This window comes from Colletes gigas, unplaced genomic scaffold (assembly GCF_013123115.1).
Source record: "Colletes gigas isolate AHSC1104 unplaced genomic scaffold, ASM1312311v1 Colletes_gigas_Sc00038, whole genome shotgun sequence".
In the NCBI taxonomy this organism is placed as follows: Eukaryota; Metazoa; Arthropoda; class Insecta; order Hymenoptera; family Colletidae; genus Colletes; species Colletes gigas.
Genome location: NW_025106667.1, coordinates 348,961 through 371,564, shown reverse-complemented (window position 1 = coordinate 371,564; position 22,604 = coordinate 348,961). Strand labels below are relative to the sequence as shown.

The window sequence follows — 22,604 nt, the reverse complement described above, 5'->3', positions numbered from 1 at the left end:
AGTGTCTCGAAAGCTTCAATACGAAATCCGTATTTTTCTGTGTTTTTTTTGCGTTTTGAATTTTTCACACCTAGGATTTGGAATCGAAAAATCGTACAAAATTCTCAAACACGTATCTCAATAACCACAATGCACCAGATTTTTTTCATAATTTTCGTACTCGATTAAATAGGGGAAATAGGCAGAAATTCGTTAATCCGAATTTTCTCAATAACTACCCTTCCAAACAAGATAGAGGGTTAAAATTTTGGCACAGAACGTTTTTTTTTGATGCTCTATCGATGGATCCATCGTATGTCACATTTGGTTCAAGGGCACATTTGACCCCCTTATTCGGCTATACCCTTTTATTGCTATTTTTTGCACTATTTTTGTATATATGTCGTATATAGTATTTCCACTAAAAATTTAAAAAATGATCTACGAAATTAATCTTATCTCGAAATTAGTTTTTCGTGTCTTCGATGGGATACTCTTTCGAGCATAAATATCTGTGGAATTTAATTTAATAATCTAGCCGATTAGCCGCTTTCCAACTGTCGTTTGTGCAATGGAGACTTTGATCGAGGGAGAGGTGTCCCTGGGATCGATCCTCGATCGAAAAGGCGCATTCCATCGGGATCCAGAGACGAAACAATCTGTGAAATCTGTCCTGACCGCGTTTTAGCCTTGGCATTGGAACTTTCTCCGACGGTCAAACGGTTCCAGCGGCCCTGTTCCGGGCGGTCTGGCTCGCCGAAACTCACTGATTCGAGATGAGAAAACGATGGTGAACGAATCGGGGTCACCCGGTGCCACGGACTAATTGGGGAGCGTATCGATCAACGATGGCGGTCGTTAATTATCGCGAGCGTTCCTCTCGATCGAGCATACCCCGCTTGGCTCGTCTCGGGATTCTTTGTTTCGCACGCAATCGCCAAGAACTCGAACGAGAACGCAGCCTGCGTTTGTTTATGTAAGGAAATAACATCACTTATACGATGACCTGGTATTTTACAGTGTTATTAACGATCCCAATCGCGCCAAGATTGCGTTAATTGTCGAGCATGCGATGCAGGTAACACACTTTTCACACGACACGTAAGATAATAATGAGAGAAACTATGTGACTTTGAAATTAGCTCGACTTTTGCAGACGTCCACGTTTCAACGATTCGATCGATCAGTGGTTTAAAACTTTTGCAAAGAATCTTTACTCCGTAGCATGATGGTGACTTTGGTTCAACAAGTCCTTAGAATATCTAAGATCTGGCGTTCGTAGCATCGAAAATGGTTTGTTTTTAATAAGCATCATGCCTAGACAGTCACTAGACAGCTGTCAAAGTCTCAGTTATATCCACCTTTCATGTGGTTTCATTTTTATTGTCGATCGAAGCAAGAAACTCCCTCTTGCATCAAGACAATGCACACCTGTGCAGTTCCGATGGCTAAAATCATGGAATTAAAGTTCGAATTATCACAACATCCACCATATTCACAGGATTTGGTCCCCAAGTGACTTATTTTTATTTCCAAACTTTAAAAAATGATTCGACGGACAACGGTTCACGTCGAACGAGGAGGTCACCGCCCAAACAGATGACTATTTTGAGGGCCTTCCGAAATCTTGCTTTTTAGATGGCTTAAAAAAGTTGGAGAAACGTTTGATAAAGTGTATAAAGCCAAAAGGAGATTATGTTGAAGAATAAAAAAAAATCTATCTAAAATAATTTGTTTTTCTATGTTTTTCTAGGGGACTTATTGAACGACACTCGTACAACTTTAATGGTACTAAATGGGGAATCTTTTTGCCTGAAAATTTGCTTATACAACAGATTTACCCACTGACATAGTGCATTGAACATTCTCAATGTTCTATATGTGTATATGTTGTATATGTCGAGCACTTGTGAGAGAATGTTTCGATGAACATTACAGCGAAGTGCCAACGTATTTTTCGACAATTACACTTTCATGCAATGATTCTGACAGAACAAAAATGAGAGGATCGTGCAATGCAACGGGAATCCCATGAAAACAAATCGAGGAATTCGTCCGTGACCATAAGCACAACGAATTGATGAGCACTGAACGCTCTAATACATTCTACAGCCTTACTTTCCTCGTCAGAAATCAGTTTCCTTTTGACCCACTGCGATGTGTGTTTTCCATTGTTCTCCGGTTGCACGCAAATGAAATTAGCACAGTTAAACTGGAGAGTCTTCGTCAATTTTATAGACTTTCAGTTTCAGCGATTACGACTCATTTCTGGTCAAAGTCTAATGCACTTTTAAAATCTCTAAAAACTCTATTCGATGATCTTTACATTACCAGAATTTTATGTTTCGTGTTTCACAACGATATTCGGGCAATCAGTTCAAGAATGGCGCATTTTTTAAAATTTTCTATTACTTTAAATATGAAATATATTTCATAATGAAATTTTATAGCGATACATTGAAAATTATTCAGCAATAACAAAATTGTTATTATTATATTATAAAGAGATTATTCGTAAAAAAAAGTATTTACCCATATACACTGTGGAGCATAACTATAGCACCACTATAATTTTCAAGAGTTTTGTAGTTGTAACTAATGATTTCTAAATGTTAATAATACCACGTGAAAAGGACTAGAAAAAAATTATAATCAATGGAAAAAATACAAAAATAACATTTATTTAACACGAAGTATGATAATAAATGAAATATTGCAATGGTGCATAACTATAGCACCAATGTATTTGGAACGTAATAATAAGGTTAAATGGCTATAAAGTGTTAAATTTCTAATTCAGTTTATTAAAGCGAGCAGTTTCGATAATGAGTAGGACCTCCTTTTTTATGTATTAATTCGAAAATACGATTGTTCGTACTTGTAATGAGTTTTTTCAAAGTTTCTTCGCTAATTTGATTCCACGCTTCAATAACTGCTGTTTTTAGCTCCGAAGTGTTCGAAAATTGTCGATTATTTCCATAAATATGCCGTACCATGATACCCCATAGGTTTTCATTTGGATTTTGGTCTGGGGAGCATGCAGGCCATTTCGATACATTGACATCAAACGTTTCAAACTGTGGTTTTGTCGGATATTATGGATTGGAGCATTATCTTGTCGATAAGTCCATGAAATGTGATTGTTTGCATGAATAAAAGGCAATAAATGATTTTCGAGTATTCCAATATACTCCGCGCTATTAATACGTGTAGTTGGAAAAGCTAATCTGAGCTTGCCACAGGAGCAGAATGCACCCCACACGATAAGTGTCCCTCCACCGAAATTACGTTTCGAAAAGTATTTTTGTTCCTTACGAAGCTCCCTCCAATATGAATCAAATCCATCCGGACCGTCCAAATTGAATTTTTCTTCGTCAGAGAAAATAACCTAAGTTTAATAAGGAATATTGAATATGAAGCTAAAATCTCGATTTATGAATGTTTAAACTTAACTTACATCATTCCAATTTCTGCTCATGTTTTCTCGCGCGTATTCAAGCCTGGCTATTTTCTGACGTTTCAGAAGTGTAGGTGCAGACATAATTTTTTGTCTTATAATGTTTGAATTATGTTTAAGGACACGTTGGACAGTCCAACGAGAAACGCCGAGATCACATTCCTTCGCAATTTGTTTACAGCTTTTTAACGAATTGCTCGCAACTTTAGCAATTTGCCTTTCAGTACGAGGGGATGACTTCTTCTTAGGTCCCGCTTTCTTATTTTCCCCATAGTTAGTAGGATCGCGTAAAAAATTCAGTACAACTTTATGAGATCTGCCGAGTTTACGTGCGATTTCACGTATCCCCATTTTTTGCTCTCTGTACGCTGAAATTGCACCTTGCTCTTGTTCGTTAAGGTAGCTGCCACGTGGCATTGTATCAATTAACTAAGAATTCCCGAGTTTACTAAAAAAAATTCCAACAGAAACCCTTGAAGTGCGTTAAAACTGAACCGGTTCTATTGTTTTGCACCGATCGTCAAACGTTTATCGATTAAATCTTGACATATAAGTAGACAACTTCAATGAATTTCACCTAAAATCCATTATTTACAATGCTTTTTCATACCATATAATTGGTTGTTTCAAATTATTTTCTTACAGGTCGGAAATGTTAAAAATATTAGTGGTGCTATAGTTATGCTCCGCAGTGTATTTACCAAACAAAGTTGACCTTCAAATCTCCAAAACGTCTCCACCTATGAAAAAAATTAATGCACTGGATAGTGAGAGGGGTACAGTGAAAACTCGATAAATGTCCTCGAGAGCTGTTCTCTAAATGATACATTTCTATCCCCACAACTAGGGGGATCCCCCTCGAACCAGCGAGCTTTCTTTAAGAATCTTCATCGACTACTCTATACTGTGGAGCATAACTATAGCACCACTATAATTTTCAAGAGTTTTGTAGTTGTAACTAATGATTTCTAAATGTTAATAATACCACGTGAAAAGGACTAGAAAAAAATTATAATCAATGGAAAAAATACAAAAATAACATTTATTTAACACGAAGTATGATAATAAATGAAATATTGCAATGGTGCATAACTATAGCACCAATGTATTTGGAACGTAATAATAAGGTTAAATGGCTATAAAGTGTTAAATTTCTAATTCAGTTTATTATAGTGAGCAGTTTCGATAATGAGTAGGACCTCCTTTTTTATGTATTAATTCGAAAATACGATTGTTCATACTTGTAATGAGTTTTTTCAAAGTTTCTCCACTAATTTGATTCCACGCTTCAATAACTGCTGTTTTTAGCTCCGAAGTGTTCGAAAATTGTCGATTATTTCCATAAATATGCCGTACCATGATACCCCATAGGTTTTCATTTGGATTTTGGTCTGGGGAGCATGCAGGCCATTTCGATACATTGACATCAAACGTTTCAAACTGTGGTTTTGTCGGATATTATGGATTGGAGCATTATCTTGTCGATAAGTCCATGAAATGTGATTGTTTGCATGAATAAAAGGCAATAAATGATTTTCGAGTATTCCAATATACTCCGCGCTATTAATACGTGTAGTTGGAAAAGCTAATCTGAGCTTGCCACAGGAGCAGAATGCACCCCACACGATAAGTGTCCCTCCACCGAAATTACGTTTCGAAAAGTATTTTTGTTCCTTACGAAGCTCCCTCCAATATGAATCAAATCCATCCGGACCGTCCAAATTGAATTTTTCTTCGTCAGAGAAAATAACCTAAGTTTAATAAGGAATATTGAATATGAAGCTAAAATCTCGATTTATGAATGTTTAAACTTAACTTACATCATTCCAATTTCTGCTCATGTTTTCTCGCGCGTATTCAAGCCTGGCTATTTTCTGACGTTTCAGAAGTGTAGGTGCAGACATCATTTTTTGTCTTATAATGTTTGAATTATGTTTAAGGACACGTTGGACAGTCCAACGAGAAACGCCGAGATCACATTCCTTCGCAATTTGTTTACAGCTTTTTAACGTATTGCTCGCATCTTTAGCAATTTGCCTTTCAGTACGAGGGGATGACTTCTTCTTAGGTCCCCCTTTCTTATTTTTCCCATACTTAGTAGGATCGCGTAAAAAATTCAGTACAACTTTATGAGATCTGCCGAGTTTACGTGCGATTTCACGTATCCCCATTTTTTGCTCTCTGTACGCTGAAATTGCACCTTGCTCTTGTTCGTTAAGGTAGCTGCCACGTGGCATTGTATCAATTAACTAAGAATTCCCGAGTTTACTAAAAAAAATTCCAACAGAAACCCTTGAAGTGCGTTAAAACTGAACCGGTTCTATTGTTTTTCACCGATCGTCAAACGTTTATCGATTAAATCTTGACATATAAGTAGACAACTTCAATGAATTTCACCTAAAATCCATTATTTACAATGCTTTTTCCTACCATATAATTGGTTGTTTCAAATTATTTTCTTACAGGTCGGAAATGTTAAAAATATTAGTGGTGCTATAGTTATGCTCCGCAGTGTATTTACCAAACAAAGTTGACCTTCAAATCTCCAAAACGTCTCCACCTATGAAAAAAATTAATGCACTGGATAGTGAGAGGGGTACAGTGAAAACTCGATAAATGTCCTCGAGAGCTGTTCTCTAAATGATACATTTCTATCCCCACAACTAGGGGGATCCCCCTCGAACCAGCGAGCTTTCTTTAAGAATCTTCATCGACTACTCTATACTGTGGAGCATAACTATAGCACCACTATAATTTTCAAGAGTTTTGTAGTTGTAACTAATGATTTCTAAATGTTAATAATACCACGTGAAAAGGACTAGAAAAAAATTATAATCAATGGAAAAAATACAAAAATAACATTTATTTAACACGAAGTATGATAATAAATGAAATATTGCAATGGTGCATAACTATAGCACCAATGTATTTGGAACGTAATAATAAGGTTAAATGGCTATAAAGTGTTAAATTTCTAATTCAGTTTATTATAGTGAGCAGTTTCGATAATGAGTAGGACCTCCTTTTTTATGTATTAATTCGAAAATACGATTGTTCATACTTGTAATGAGTTTTTTCAAAGTTTCTCCACTAATTTGATTCCACGCTTCAATAACTGCTGTTTTTAGCTCCGAAGTGTTCGAAAATTGTCGATTATTTCCATAAATATGCCGTACCATGATACCCCATAGGTTTTCAATTGGATTTTGGTCTGGGGAGCATGCAGGCCATTTCGATACATTGACATCAAACGTTTCAAACTGTGGTTTTGTCGGATATTATGGATTGGAGCATTATCTTGTCGATAAGTCCATGAAATGTGATTGTTTGCATGAATAAAAGGCAATAAATGATTTTCGAGTATTCCAATATACTCCGCGCTATTAATACGTGTAGTTGGAAAAGCTAATCTGAGCTTGCCACAGGAGCAGAATGCACCCCACACGATAAGTGTCCCTCCGCCGAAATTACGTTTCGAAAAGTATTTTTGTTCCTTACGAAGCTCCCTCCAATATGAATCAAATCCATCCGGACCGTCCAAATTGAATTTTTCTTCGTCAGAGAAAATAACCTAAGTTTAATAAGGAATATTGAATATGAAGCTAAAATCTCGATTTATGAATGTTTAAACTTAACTTACATCATTCCAATTTCTGCTCATGTTTTCTCGCGCGTATTCAAGCCTGGCTATTTTCTGACGTTTCAGAAGTGTAGGTGCAGACATCATTTTTTGTCTTATAATGTTTGAATTATGTTTAAGGACACGTTGGACAGTCCAACGAGAAACGCCGAGATCACATTCCTTCGCAATTTGTTTACAGCTTTTTAACGAATTGCTCGCAACTTTAGCAATTTGCCTTTCAGCACGAGGGGATGACTTCTTCTTAGGTCCCCCTTTCTTATTTTTCCCATACTTAGTAGGATCGCGTAAAAAATTCAGTACAACTTTATGAGATCTGCCGAGTTTACGTGCGATTTCACGTATCCCCATTTTTTGCTCTCTGTACGCTGAAATTGCACCTTGCTCTTGTTCGTTAAGGTAGCTGCCACGTGGCATTGTATCAATTAACTAAGAATTCCCGAGTTTACTAAAAAAAATTCCAACAGAAACCCTTGAAGTGCGTTAAAACTGAACCGGTTCTATTGTTTTTCACCGATCGTCAAACGTTTATCGATTAAATCTTGACATATAAGTAGACAACTTCAATGAATTTCACCTAAAATCCATTATTTACAATGCTTTTTCCTACCATATAATTGGTTGTTTCAAATTATTTTCTTACAGGTCGGAAATGTTAAAAATATTAGTGGTGCTATAGTTATGCTCCGCAGTGTATATACGTATTGTCCTTCAAATGACCTTGAATAACAGAAATCACATTTGTGTGAGAGAAAAGGAATCCTACAAAATTATGTTTATTCGAAATGTATTAAAAATAATTTCCGCTAACTTCGAATCGACTTTCTCCTGCCGAGGCACTTAAATAATCAAGTTTATCAAGATATATATCCACAACACCGGAAGACACGCGAGAAAAGAATCGACTTGCATGCACCATCACTATGAAATTTATTGAAAGTAGGAAATAATTTATTTATTCGTCGTATCTGATGATAGAAACTTATTAACGATAATTATTCCGATCACTTTTTTAAATAAAATACTTTCTTCGTTTCCCATATGAACGAGATTTGTATTGAAAGATACATTTGTAATATAAGATTTGTATTGTATTTGAAGGTTACCATATATGTGGATAAATTTGTTTTTTTATAATGTTACTACTTTAATGAAAAATGACTAATTACTAACCTCCACATTATAAATTACTTGCACATATGAAACATTTAAGGTCTGGAATTTGAATTATTTTTTGTTAATAATTTTGAAGAAGGCTGCTTAATAACTATTGGTCGAAAACGTCAAATAAAAACAACAAATGTTACAACCTACGTTCTTGATTTTACTGCAACAAGAATTAAATCCCAGTAATTATAAACACGTTGTACTTGAAAATTCTTGTACAGAAAATTAAATGAATTAAATTAAGGAGATTGATGTTCCTTTTAAATGGTACAAGTGCATAAACAATGTTAAGAGAAACAGCAATGCCTTTTCGAGCAGTGTGATGGTCGAATATTAATGCGTGTCGTCGAGTGTTGAAAAACGAGCAGGAAAAGAGGAGGCTGTTGAAAGCGTGAACGGTATGTACGTACCGGTATAGTGAGTAAGGTCACTTCCGGTGTCCTCTGGGAGTCCCTGACGATGGCAGTCAAGGCCGTAATGGCGGCCATGTTCGAGAGGGCAAGGGCGATCAGGCTGGCTGCAAGGTGAGCCGTCGAAAAGCTGGAATTCGCTTTGCTCGAGGATGTGGCGAGCGTCGCGACGACACCCAACGCTCCTGCGACGAGGGCACCCACACCTGCCCAGAGTCCTGCACCGGAACCGCCCAATGAGGCGCCGTGGACCAACACCAGGATTCCAAACACGACCAGAACCACACCTGAGGAGCATTAAACATTATTTTAATCGAAATTAAACACCTGGACCTTGATTTATACACACATATACATATACAGGTTGGGGAATTTTAAACAGGTCACCTGAATAACTCGCTTGTTTTTGAAGATAGGAGAAAATGCATTAGGCCAAACTTACTTGCTATCGGGGGGCTCATAATCTGGAATTACCAATTTTTCTGTAGGTGGAGGCGTCAAGGAGATATGAAGGTCAACTCTGTTTTTTTACTTACATTCTGATAGAGTGTTTCAAGGCGAATACAATGACCTATTATTAAGGTCATTTAAGGTCAGCCAAAGTCAACTGCAATAGAAAATAAATTGTCTCAAAGCACTCTTCGAACACTTGGATACTTTGGTACTGCTACTACAAGTGTTCAAAATGGCGAGAGGTGTCAGGTCGATCAGGAAGTAACAAATGGCCGGCACGATTCCCAGACCTGACACTTCTCGATTTTTATTTGTGGGGAAAACTAAAGGCAGAAGTGTACCGTGAAGAACCAACTACCAAACTTGACATGCAAGAACGTATAAGAAGAGCTTGCTCTGTAATAGATAAAAATGAAATTTGCCAGGTAGTCATTTGTCATTAGTATTGCAACGATTTAGACTATGCATCCATGTTCAAGGTCGCCATTTTGAACACTTGTAGTAGCAGTACCAAAGTATCCAAGTGTTCGAAGAGTGCTTTGAGACAATTTATTTTGTATATCAGCTTGTGTGTTGCTTCTTTCTCCATTTTTTATGACTCTACTTTTTCAAATCACAAAACAATATATGTACTTGAAATTTAAAGATAAAACTCATTTTTTTCAAACCAAGCTAAGTATTTTATTATCCAAATAGATTGAATATTTGATCAAACTTGAGAAAATTCTGTTCAAATGTTTGAACAATTATATTATTTATATTCGTAAATAATGTCAATCATATACTATATAAAATTCTACAGGGTAGGCTTAATTAAATTTGAACATTTTTACTTGAAATTTAATTTTTAATTTTTTGGTAAGGACAGTTTCTATTTTATTAATTGTTTCACTAATGATTATGCTACTATTGTACAGTAAAATTATTGCAGTTATTTAAAATTTTATTCATTGATCTGAATAGACTTTAAATCATGAGCAAACAAACATGTTTTTGATAAAGAGGTGAATATAATGTTTTTTTAATTGATGTAATATATATTTATATTTATACCATTATATATAATTAATTTAGGCATTTTTACTTAAATTTTAATTTTTAATTTTTTAGTAAGGACAGTTTCTATTTTATTAATTGTTTCACTAATGATTATGCTACTATTGTACAGTAAAATTATTGCAGTTATTTAAAATTTTATTCATTGATCAGAGTAGACTTTAAATCATGAGCAAACAAACATGTTTTTGATAAACAGGTGAATATAATGAATTTTTAATTGATATAATATATATTTATATTTATACAATTAATTATACCATTTTTTTAAAGTGATCTTACAAAAAAAGAAAACTAATGAATTAAGGTCAGACAATCCAAATAACAAAATAATAAAAGTTAATTTTACATCGAAAGTATTGATTATAGGATCTAACTAAATCAAACATTTTTTATTCTGCCATACTTTTAGTGAGTATTACAAGCCTTTAAACTTTCATACTTCTCTTTTATCGACTCTTATTCATAAATAAAATAATTTGAAAATATTTTTTTTTACCATTTTCATAATGTTATTGACTTGAATTCGAGTAAAAGTTGCAATGGCCATAATTTTAGAACGAGACAAGTTTGAGACTATACGAACAGCAGTGCCACGTGAATATTATAATAAGAAAATTTGCAATACCCCCCGCTAGAATATCGAATCACGATGAATCGCAGCGTGGCGATTTCCTACGGTTTGCAAACCTGTGAAAAGAGTTACACAAGTATGACTTTCTAAGTGAAATGTTTTCACTTTTACACTGATTTCTATGCAGTTTAGAGAAAAGTTTGCTCAGCACGCGCACAATGGAAATCCGTTTTTTTTCTGAATTTACAGAAACCCGAACGAATCGAGATATTTCGAATGAATCGTAATACACTGCGGAGCATAACTATAGCACCACTAATATTTTTAACATTTCCGACCTGTAAGAAAATAATTTGAAACAACCAATTATATGGTACGAAAAAGCATTGTAAATAATGGATTTTAGGTGAAATTCATTGAAGTTGTCTACTTATATGTCAAGATTTAATCGATAAACGTTTCACGATCGGTGCAAAACAATAGAACCGGTTCAGTTTTAACGCACTTCAAGGGTTTCTGTTGGAATTTTTTTTAGTAAACTCGGGAATTCTTAGTTAATTGATACAATGCCACGTGGCAGCTACCTCAATGAACAAGAGCAAGGTGCAATTTCAGCGTACAGAGAGCAAAAAATGGGGATACGTGAAATCGCACGTAAACCCGGGCGATCTCATAAAGTTGTACTGAATTTTTCACGCGATCCTACTAAGTATGGGGAAAATAAGAAAGCGGGACCTAAGAAGAAGTTATCCCCTCGTACTGAAAGGCAAATTGCTAAAGTTGCGAGCAATACGTTAAAAAGCTGTAAACAAATTGCGAAGGAATGTGATCTCGGCGTTTCTCGTTGGACTGTCCAACGTGTCCTTAAACATAATTCAAACATTATAAGACAAAAAATGATGTCTGCACCTACACTTCTGAAACGTCAGAAAATAGCCAGGCTTGAATACGCGCGAGAAAACATGAGCAGAAATTGGAATAATGTAAGTTAAGTTTAGATATTCATAAATCGAGATTTTAGCTTCATATTCAATATTCCTTGTTTAACTTAGGTTATTTTCTCTGACGAAGAAAAATTCAATTTGGACGGTCCAGATGGATTTAATTCATATTGGAGGGACCTTCGTAAAAAACAAAAATACTTTTCGAAACGTAATTTCAGCGGAGGGACACTTATCGTGTGGGGTGCATTCTGCTCCAGTGGCAAGCTCAGATTAGCTTTTCCAACTACACGAATTAATAGTGCGGAGTATATTAGAATACTCGAAAATCATTTATTGCCTTTTATTCATGCAAATAATCACATTTCATGGACTTATCGACAAGATAATGCTCCAATCCATAATATCCGACAAACCACAGTTTGAAACGTTTGATGTCAATGTATCGAAATGGCCTGCATGCTCCCCAGACCAAAATCCAAATGAAAACCTATGGGGTATCATGGTACGGCATATTTATGGAAATAATCGACAATTTTCGAACATTTCGGAGCTAAAAACAGCAGTTATTGAAGCGTGGAATCAAATTAGCGAAGAAACTTTGAAAAAACTCATTACAAGTACGAACAATCGTATTTTCGAATTAATACATAAAAAAGGAGGTCCTACTCATTATCGAAACTGCTCGCTTTAATAAACTGAATTAGAAATTTAACACTTTATAGCCATTTAACCTTATTATTACGTTCCAAATACATTGGTGCTATAGTTATGCACCATTGCAATATTTCATTTATTATCATACTTCGTGTTAAATAAATGTTATTTTTGTATTTTTTCCATTAATTATAATTTTTTTCTAGTCGTTTTCACGTGGTATTATTAACATTTAGAAATCATTAGTTACAACTACAAAACTCTTGAAAATTATAGTGGTGCTATAGTTATGCTCCACAGTATAGAGTAGTCGATGAAAATTCTTAAAGAAAGCTCGCTGGTTCGAGGGGGATCCCCCTAGTTGTGGGGATAGAAATGTATCATTTAGAGAACAGCTCTCGAGGACATTTATCGAGTTTTCACTGTACCCCTCTCACTATCCAGTGCATTAATTTTTTTCATAGGTGGAGACGTTTTGGAGATTTGAAGGTCAACTTTGTTTGGTAAATACACTGCGGAGCATAACTATAGCACCACTAATATTTTTAACATTTCCGACCTGTAAGAAAATAATTTGAAACAACCAATTATATGGTACGAAAAAGCATTGTAAATAATGGATTTTAGGTGAAATTCATTGAAGTTGTCTACTTATATGTCAAGATTTAATCGATAAACGTTTGACGATCGGTGCAAAACAATAGAACCGGTTCATTTTTAACGCACTTCAAGGGTTTCTGTTGGAATTTTTTTAGTAAACCCGGGAATTCTTAGTTAATTGATACAATGCCACGTGGCAGCTACCTTAACGAACAAGAGCAAGGTGCAATTTCAGCGTACAGAGAGCAAAAAATGGGGATACGTGAAATCGCACGTAAACTCGGGAGATCTCATAAAGTTGTACTGAATTTTTCACGCGATCCTACTAAGTATGGGGAAAATAAGAAAGGGGGACCTAAGAAGAAGTCATCCCCTCGTACTGAAAGGCAAATTGCTAAAGTTGCGAGCAATACGTTAAAAAGCTGTAAACAAATTGCGAAGGAATGTGATCTCGGCGTTTCTCGTTGGACTGTCCAACGTGTCCTTAAACATAATTCAAACATTATAAGACAAAAAATGATGTCTGCACCTACACTTCTGAAACGTCAGAAAATAGCCAGGCTTGAATACGCGCGAGAAAACATGAGCAGAAATTGGAATAATGTAAGTTAAGTTTAGATATACATAAATCGAGATTTTAGCTTCATATTCAATATTCCTTGTTTAACTTAGGTTATTTTCTCTGACGAAGAAAAATTCAATTTGGACGGTCCAGATGGATTTAATTCTTATTGGAGGGACCTTCGTAAAGAACAAAATACTTTTCGAAACGTAATTTCAGCGGAGGGACACTTATCGTGTGGGGTGCATTCTGCTCCTGTGGCAAGCTCAGATTAGCTTTTCCAACTACACGAATTAATAGCGCGGAGTATATTGGAATACTCGAAAATCATTTATTGCCTTTTATTCATGCAAACAATCACATTTCATGGTCTTATCGACAAGATAATGCTCCAATCCATAATATCCGACAAACCACAGTTTGAAACGTTTGATGTCAATGTATCGAAATGGCCTGCATGCTCCCCAGACCAAAATCCAAATGAAAACCTATGGGGTATCATGGTACGGCATATTTATGGAAATAATCGACAATTTTCGAACACTTCGGAGCTAAAAACAGCAGTTATTGAAGCGTGGGATCAAATTAGCGAAGAAACTTTGAAAAAACTCATTACAAGTACGAACAATCGTATTTTCGAATTAATACATAAAAAAGGAGGTCCTACTCATTATCGAAACTGCTCGCTTTAATAAACTGAATTAGAAATTTAACACTTTATAGCCATTTAACCTTATTATTACGTTCCAAATACATTGGTGCTATAGTTATGCACCATTGCAATATTTCATTTATTATCATACTTCGTGTTAAATAAATGTTATTTTTGTATTTTTTCCATTAATTATAATTTTTTTCTAGTCGTTTTCACGTGGTATTATTAACATTTAGAAATCATTAGTTACAACTACAAAACTCTTGAAAATTATAGTGGTGCTATAGTTATGCTCCACAGTATAGAGTAGTCGATGAAAATTCTTAAAGAAAGCTCGCTGGTTCGAGGGGGATCCCCCTAGTTGTGGGGATAGAAATATATCATTTAGAGAACAGCTCTCGAGGACATTTATCGAGTTTTCACTGTACCCCTCTCACTATCCAGTGCATTAATTTTTTTCATAGGTGGAGACGTTTTGGAGATTTGAAGGTCAACTTTGTTTGGTAAATACACTGCGGAGCATAACTATAGCACCACTAATATTTTTAACATTTTCGACCTGTAAGAAAATAATTTGAAACAACCAATTATATGGTATGAAAAAGCATTGTAAATAATGGAATTTAGGTGAAATTCATTGAAGTTGTCTACTTATATGTCAAGATTTAATCGATAAACGTTTGACGATCGGTGAAAAACAATAGAACCGGTTCAGTTTTAACGCACTTCAAGGGTTTCTGTTGGAATTTTTTTAGTAAACTCGGGAATTCTTAGTTAATTGATACAATGCCACGTGGCAGCTACCTCAATGAACAAGAGCAAGGTGCAATTTCAGCGTACAGAGAGCAAAAAATGGGGATACGTGAAATCGCACGTAAACTCGGGAGATCTCATAAAGTTGTACTGAATTTTTTACGCGATCCTACTAAGTATGGGGAAAATAAGAAAGCGGGACCTAAGAAGAAGTTATCCCCTCGTACTGAAAGGCAAATTGCTAAAGTTGCGAGCAATACGTTAAAAAGCTGTAAACAAATTGCGAAGGAATGTGATCTCGGCGTTTCTCGTTGGACTGTCCAACGTGTCCTTAAATATAATTCAAACATTATAAGACAAAAAATGATGTCTGCACCTACACTTCTGAAACGTCAGAAAATAGCCAGGCTTGAATACGCGCGAGAAAACATGAGCAGAAATTGGAATAATGTAAGTTAAGTTTAGATATTCATAAATCGAGATTTTAGCTTCATATTCAATATTCCTTGTTTAACTTAGGTTATTTTCTCTGACGAAGAAAAATTCAATTTGGACGGTCCAGATGGATTTAATTCATATTGGAGGGACCTTCGTAAAGAACAAAATACTTTTCGAAACGTAATTTCGGTGGTGGGACACTTATCGTGTGGGGTGCATTCTGCTCCTGTGGCAAGCTCAGATTAGCTTTTCCAACTACACGAATTAATAGTGCGGAGTATATTGGAATACTCGAAAATCATTTATTGCCTTTTATTCATGCAAACAATCACATTTCATGGACTTATCGACAAGATAATGCTCCAATCCATAATATCCGACAAAACCACAGTTTGAAACGTTTGATGTCAATGTATCGAAATGGCCTGCATGCTCCCCAGACCAAAATCCAAATGAAAACCTATGGGGTATCATGGTACGGCATATTTATGGAAATAATCGACAATTTTCGAACACTTCGGAGCTAAAAACAGCAGTTATTGAAGCGTGGGATCAAATTAGCGAAGAAACTTTGAAAAAACTCATTACAAGTACGAACAATCGTATTTTCGAATTAATACATAAAAAAGGAGGTCCTACTCATTATCGAAACTGCTCGCTTTAATAAACTGAATTAGAAATTTAACACTTTATAGCCATTTAACCTTATTATTACGTTCCAAATACATTGGTGCTATAGTTATGCACCATTGCAATATTTCATTTATTATCATACTTCGTGTTAAATAAATGTTATTTTTGTATTTTTTCCATTAATTATAATTTTTTTCTAGTCGTTTTCACGTGGTATTATTAACATTTAGAAATCATTAGTTACAACTACAAAACTCTTGAAATTTATAGTTGTGCTATAGTTATGCTCCACAGTGTATAATAACAATTAAACGAAGGGAAAAAGTATGCACCTATTAACAGAAAACTATCGTTGATACCTAGTGACGCTATTATTGATCGTAATAGTTAATTAATCAAGATTTACTTCACTGCTTTGGGCCTATATCGCTCGGTAAACACGTTTATAGAGAGACTACCGAGTTACTAATTCAATTACCTCCGATAAAACAGGTTTCTGATCGCCAACTAACAGATTGCCTATTCCATTACATATGACGATCATCAAATTCAACTTCGTGCACGGAGATATTCGTTAATTCGTACTGGAAGACATAGAAGAATTCAAATCCGCGAGTATCTCGAAAAAAAAAAGGTGAAACTCACCGAGGAGCAATTGTCCGCAGGAGGTGAACATGAACAGATTGGAATCATCCTTGGATTCGGAACTCTTGAGTTTCTGTCGTTCGTCTGGATGCTGTTGCGTGTGTGGTTGGTGTTGCTGGTGTCGTTGCTGTTTCTCAGAAATCAGAATATCCTTCGAGTGTTTCGATTCCAAGCAACTGTCAGGCTTCGAATCCGAGGCACTCGAGTCCTTCGAGCCCTTCGAGTTGCTCGAATCCTGACTCCTGACTGTCGAGTCGAGTGCTATGCTCGGGTTCTCCATGTTTCGTTTGTCCCCAGAAACCTTTCAATCCGTTACCATCACTTTTCTCCTCTTCGAACGTTCCAGGAACGTTTTATCATTTATTTTTGTCTCCCATGAATCTCTCGTTGCTTCTATTTTCAAGGATATCTCCAAAAGTCTAGTGAAACGTGTCGAGCAGAGTTCATCGATATTTATCGCTATCTATTTCCCTGTAAATGTCGCGTTTGTTAAAGTTTAAGGATGATTCTCCAGGAGTGGCATTTTCGTGAAGATTCGACGTTTTTCAACTTGTTTGATCAGACTTCTCGTGACTGTGGTTCGGTAAAGGTCAATAGACGCTGAGAACTCGCTGTTCCGGTTGACACAGTCTGTTGAATCCCACCGATCTGTAAATAAAGTAATCGACAATTACATCGATGATCGCTCAAAAGTGGTTAAATTCTTCTCAAGGAGGACATTTGCATTTTTAACAACGAATTAAGACAAAAAGAAACAGAAACAGACTTTTGTTATTATTTACATATCTGGTTCAATTATCCTTGAATTTTATGTTTAGTTTATATAATTATTTTATAACTGGTGGTTAGTTCTTATTTAAATTTGGTAGTTGACATAGTTCTTTTCGTGGGGTTATTTTTATTGAGTGGTATGCCTGGTGAGTGAGTGTGGTATGCCTGAGAATGGGTGTTGGCAGCGCTGGTGCGCGAGAGGGACGGCGCGTGAAGTCCCTTGTATGGAAGAGAGCGTGATGCGCACGTGGTGAGAATTGTATTAAAATATATACGTTATATTGTTAAATAAGAAAGGGGCTAATTCATTAGTCAACCTAATTCCTCCCACACTTTTTGGTATTAAAATAACTATTTTACACCATCTTGCACTAGGAAATTTAACAGAATATATGTAATTTTAATGTTTTTGTTGGGTTGAGGAAAAGAAACTTAAAGATTTAAACACGAACTGAATTGTTCGTTCAATTTACAGAACAGAAACAGACTTTTGTTATTATTTAAATATCTGATTCAATCATCCTTCAACCTTATGTTTGATAGTTCATATAATTATTTCATAACTGGTGGCTAGTTCTTATTTAAATTTGGTAGGTGACATAGTTCTTTTTAGTATCAAAATAACTATTTTACACCATCTTGCGCCAGGAAATTTAATAGGATATATGTAATTTTAATGTTTTTGTTGGGTTGAGGAAAAGAAACTTAAAGATTTAAACACGAACTGAATTGTTCGTTCAATTTACAGAACAAAAACAGACTTTTGTTATTATTTAAATATCTGATTCAATCATCCTTCAACTTTATTTTTGATAGTTTATATAATTATTTCATAACTGGTGGCTAGTTCTTATTTAAATTTGGTAGGTGACATAGTTCTTTTTAGTATCAAAATAACTATTTTACACCATCTTGCGCCAGGAAATTTAACAGAATATATGTAATTTTAATGTTTTTGTTGGGTTGAGGAAAAGAAACTTAAAGATTTAAACACGAACTGAATTCTTTGTTCAATTTACAGAACAGAAACAGACTTTTGTTATTATTTAAATATCTGATTCAATCATCCTTCAACCTTATGTTTGATAGTTCATATAATTATTTCATAACTGGTGGCTAGTTCTTATTTAAATTTGGTAGGTGACATAGTTCTTTTTAGTATCAAAATAACTATTTTACACCATCTTGCGCCAGGAAATTTAATAGGATATATGTAATTTTAATGTTTTTGTTGGGTTGAGGAAAAGAAACTTAAAGATTTAAACACGAACTGAATTGTTCGTTCAATTTACAGAACAAAAACAGACTTTTGTTATTATTTAAATATCTGATTCAATCATCCTTCAACCTTATGTTTGATAGTTCATATAATTATTTCATAACTGGTGGCTAGTTCTTATTTAAATTTGGTAGGTGACATAGTTCTTTTTAGTATCAAAATAACTATTTTACACCATCTTGCGCCAGGAAATTTAACAGAGTATATGTAATTTTAATGTTTTTGTTGGGTTGAGGAAAAGATACTTAAAGATTTAAACAGAAACTAAATTGTTTGTTCAATTTAAAAGGCATAATGAGATATAATTGCACTATTCAAAACTTTATATTAATTATGGGAGCATAGACAGCGCCATCTGAGGCCCAAAGCAAAGCGATCGCGATTGAAATTCCAACAGTTCTACTAACTACATTCTTTTACTAAGTAAAAATAAATTTTTCGAAACACAATTGCAGTAAATTGAATTAAATTTTTCACAAACGGAATTAGATACATATTTTTATCGTTCAAAAAGGATTCAATAAACTTTTACAAATATTTTTTTAAAGAGATGTTAATAAAACGAGATAATAAGTCATCGAACATTAGAAAAGTATGAGACCTAATTTTCAATACGAAATGAAATGTAATATTATTGTATTAAATATATGAAAAATCTACAAAGAAGGTGATTAATTGTATTTATTAGCGTCCATTAAATGAAAATTAATTCCAAGACCGGTAGAGCACCCATATCTGAGATAAATACAAATGGTTAATTTATATTTACTTCTGCAAGAGATTTTAAAATGTGCAATTATCGAGGCTTCGAAGAATTCGTAATATTTCGAGACCATTCGAGACTTTCGAGTTAATTTCGAATAACGTTAGAATCGACTCGTAATTTTGTGTCTTCGAACTTGACACATCTCGAAACGCATCGTAAATTAACCCTGTTACGTCTGCTAGTCGAGGAAAATAAGACACAGTACTCGATGTCTGTAAATCAAGTACAGTTAAAGCGGCCATTCCGGAAAAATTCTGTGGTACACGATGTGCAGCGACCTTGAAGTAACACGAACTCGTCCTTGTTCCATGAATCTACGAATATTTTCAACGATCAAACTGTACTTTCATTTAATTCCACGCAGCGTATCAAATGACACGTGTTTGCTCGATAAAAGAAATATTTTTTAAAATTGAAAAATTGTACATTTTGCATAACGCGTGACTAGGAAAATTCCGACATATTATTTCGCGATTATCAAGTACGATTTATGGTTAGATAGTTTTTTAATTGTAGAGATCGGGGAAAATAAAAAATTCATATAAATGGTTCCAAGAGAAATTTTGTAAAATTTTTCAGAGAAGTTGCGTGCCTCTGATAAAATTACTATGCGCACTAATATACAATTAATAAACTGTGCTATTAATATCCTGTTTTGGTGATGTATTTTCTACGAGAATTTCCAATCTTTTTCAGACTTCGCTGCGCATATTTTTTATTCAGTTATCCGTGTTTGCGTTATATAGTAAGCTAATCTAATCTCTGCGTTTGTGTTTCTGAAAGTAACCTAATGTAAATACCATTGAAATGATTCTATTATAAACGATTTCTTTAAACAATTCAGTAACGCAATAGATAAATAATTGTGTCTATTTATTCTGGTATTAATTGATCCATTATCACATTCATGAATAATTTCATCGAATGTTAAATTAATTTTAACGAGCTGGGTTAACGGATATACACTTTTTAAGTCGCTGCATTCAATATCAGAAGTTTGTTAAACTATAAAATATTTTTCTTGTTGAATTCATTATATTGAATTTAAAATATTAAAATAACATTTTTAAGAATTATGTATTCCTCTACTGACATTCATCCAAAATATTTTTTATTAACTTCGAGTTCAATTTTCGAATTAAATTAACGTTTAAATATCGCGTGAATTTTTATAAAAAGAAATTATATTAAAAAGTACATTTTTGCCTATTCTTTTCTATCGCTATTTATCGACAATTAAGAGCGAAAATTACAATTATTTGGTACTATTTTGAAAAATATTGGTTATTTTTATAAAAAGAAATTATATTAAAAAGTACATTTTTGCTTGTTCTTTTCTACTGTTATTTATCGACAATTAAGAGCGAAAATTACAATTATTTCGTACTATTTTGAAAAATATTGGTTACTTTTATAAAAAGAAATTATATTAAAAAGTACATTTTTGCTTGTTCTTTTCTACTGTTATTTATCGACAATTAAGAGCGAAAATTATAATTGTTTCGTACTATTTTGAAAAATATTGGTTATTTTTATAAAAAGAAATTATAAAAAAGTACATTTTTGCCTATTCTTCTCTGCTGTTATTTATCGATAATTAAGAGCGAAAATTACAATTATTTCGTACTATTTTGAAAAATATTGGTTACTTTTATGAAAAGAAATTATATTAAAAAGTACATTTTTGCTTGTTCTTTTCTACTGTTATTTATCGACAATTAAGAACGAAAATTATAATTGTTTCGTACTATTTTGAAAAATATTGGTTTCGAACGATTATATTTTCTTCTTATATTCTTCTGTAATGATGCTATTTAGCTGATTTGTGAAAACGTAGAAAACATCGTAGATTTTAACGGCGTCGCTCTGCGTTAAATATTTCACGGTAGACGAAACTGGCGTGTACGGTAAATTTCTAACCGGAAAAGAATCTCCGCGTAGTCTGGAGAAGAATCACAATAAAATGCGAAGAAACACGCAACGAAAATTCGCGCCGTACACAATAAATAACGCTATTGTTTCTGCAAATAAACATAAATCATAAGAACATTGTTTCCCATTTTTTTAAACAATATTTGCAAACAGCGACGAATATAATTTTCACGTCTTATTCTTTCTATTTTACAATAAATATAGTCGTGATTTATTTTTATTTAATTTATATTGTATTCATGTAATTGCAGTGTGTTTGTGGATTAAAAATGTTAAAAAACATTCTAAAAGATGGATCAAAGCTATGATAAAGCTGTTAAATCGTTGAAATACTGAATTATTACGTTGCTATAGTTGAGGACTAAAATTATAATAGCAGTAACTTATTTACATTTTTCGTTACATTGATAGAATTAATAAATTCCTAAATCCGTGTAATTTTATGTCAATTACCTAATTCACTTAACACTAAATTTTTAAATACTAAAAATTTCTATATTTAAATATATTTACCTTTAGTTCTCAAATTAGATAAAGATTAGATAAAGAAATTAGATTATTTCTAAAATTACTAAGTTAATTACTTCTTTAAGTAATTTATGATAATGTTTACAATAAAGTTTTAAATACTACAAATTTCTATACTAAAATATATTTACCTTTATTTCTCAAATTAGATAAAGATTGGATAAAGAAATTAGATTATTTCTAAAATTACTAAGGCAATTACTTCTTTAAGTAATTTACGATAATATTTCGCTTTTTAATTTCGTAAGCAGTTATTGTGATAAATGTTTATCAGTTTTATCAATTGAACAGGCATACTATATATTCCACAAAATAATTTTCTATCTAATTCCACTGTTAAACAGTTTCAGAGTTGTTTCTGCATCAAAATACATTTTTAAACAATTTTTCAAACTAGACAATTGAAAAAAATTAATAATTTTGTTCTGTTATACAACTGTGCTGTAATATTACATTTCATCCTAAATAATCTTTATCAATTTTTTATATTTCATCCTAAATAATCTTTATCAATTTACATTTCATCCTAAATAATCTTTAACAATTTTTTATATTTCATCCTAAATAATCTTTATCAATTTTATATATTTCATCCTAAATAATCTTTATCAATTTTTTATATTTCATCCTAAATAATCTTTAACAATTTTTTATATTTCATCCTAAATAATCTTTATCAATTTTATATATTTCATCCTAAATAATCTT

General features: G+C 33.6%; 1 protein-coding gene across 1 annotated transcript in view; it reads right to left on the bottom strand.

Annotated features, from left to right (window-relative positions):
• The window catches only part of LOC122402631, a 72,100-nt gene that overhangs the window by 7,201 nt on the left and 42,295 nt on the right, over window positions 1-22,604 (bottom strand). Inside the window, exons 3-4 of the mRNA XM_043405582.1 lie at window positions 16,621-17,268; window positions 8,654-8,940 (exon numbers count right to left, since the gene is read on the bottom strand). Coding sequence (XP_043261517.1) covers window positions 8,654-8,940; window positions 16,621-16,900 — 567 coding nt within the window. The 5' untranslated portion in view covers window positions 16,901-17,268. The remainder of the gene's footprint in view (window positions 1-8,653; window positions 8,941-16,620; window positions 17,269-22,604) is intronic.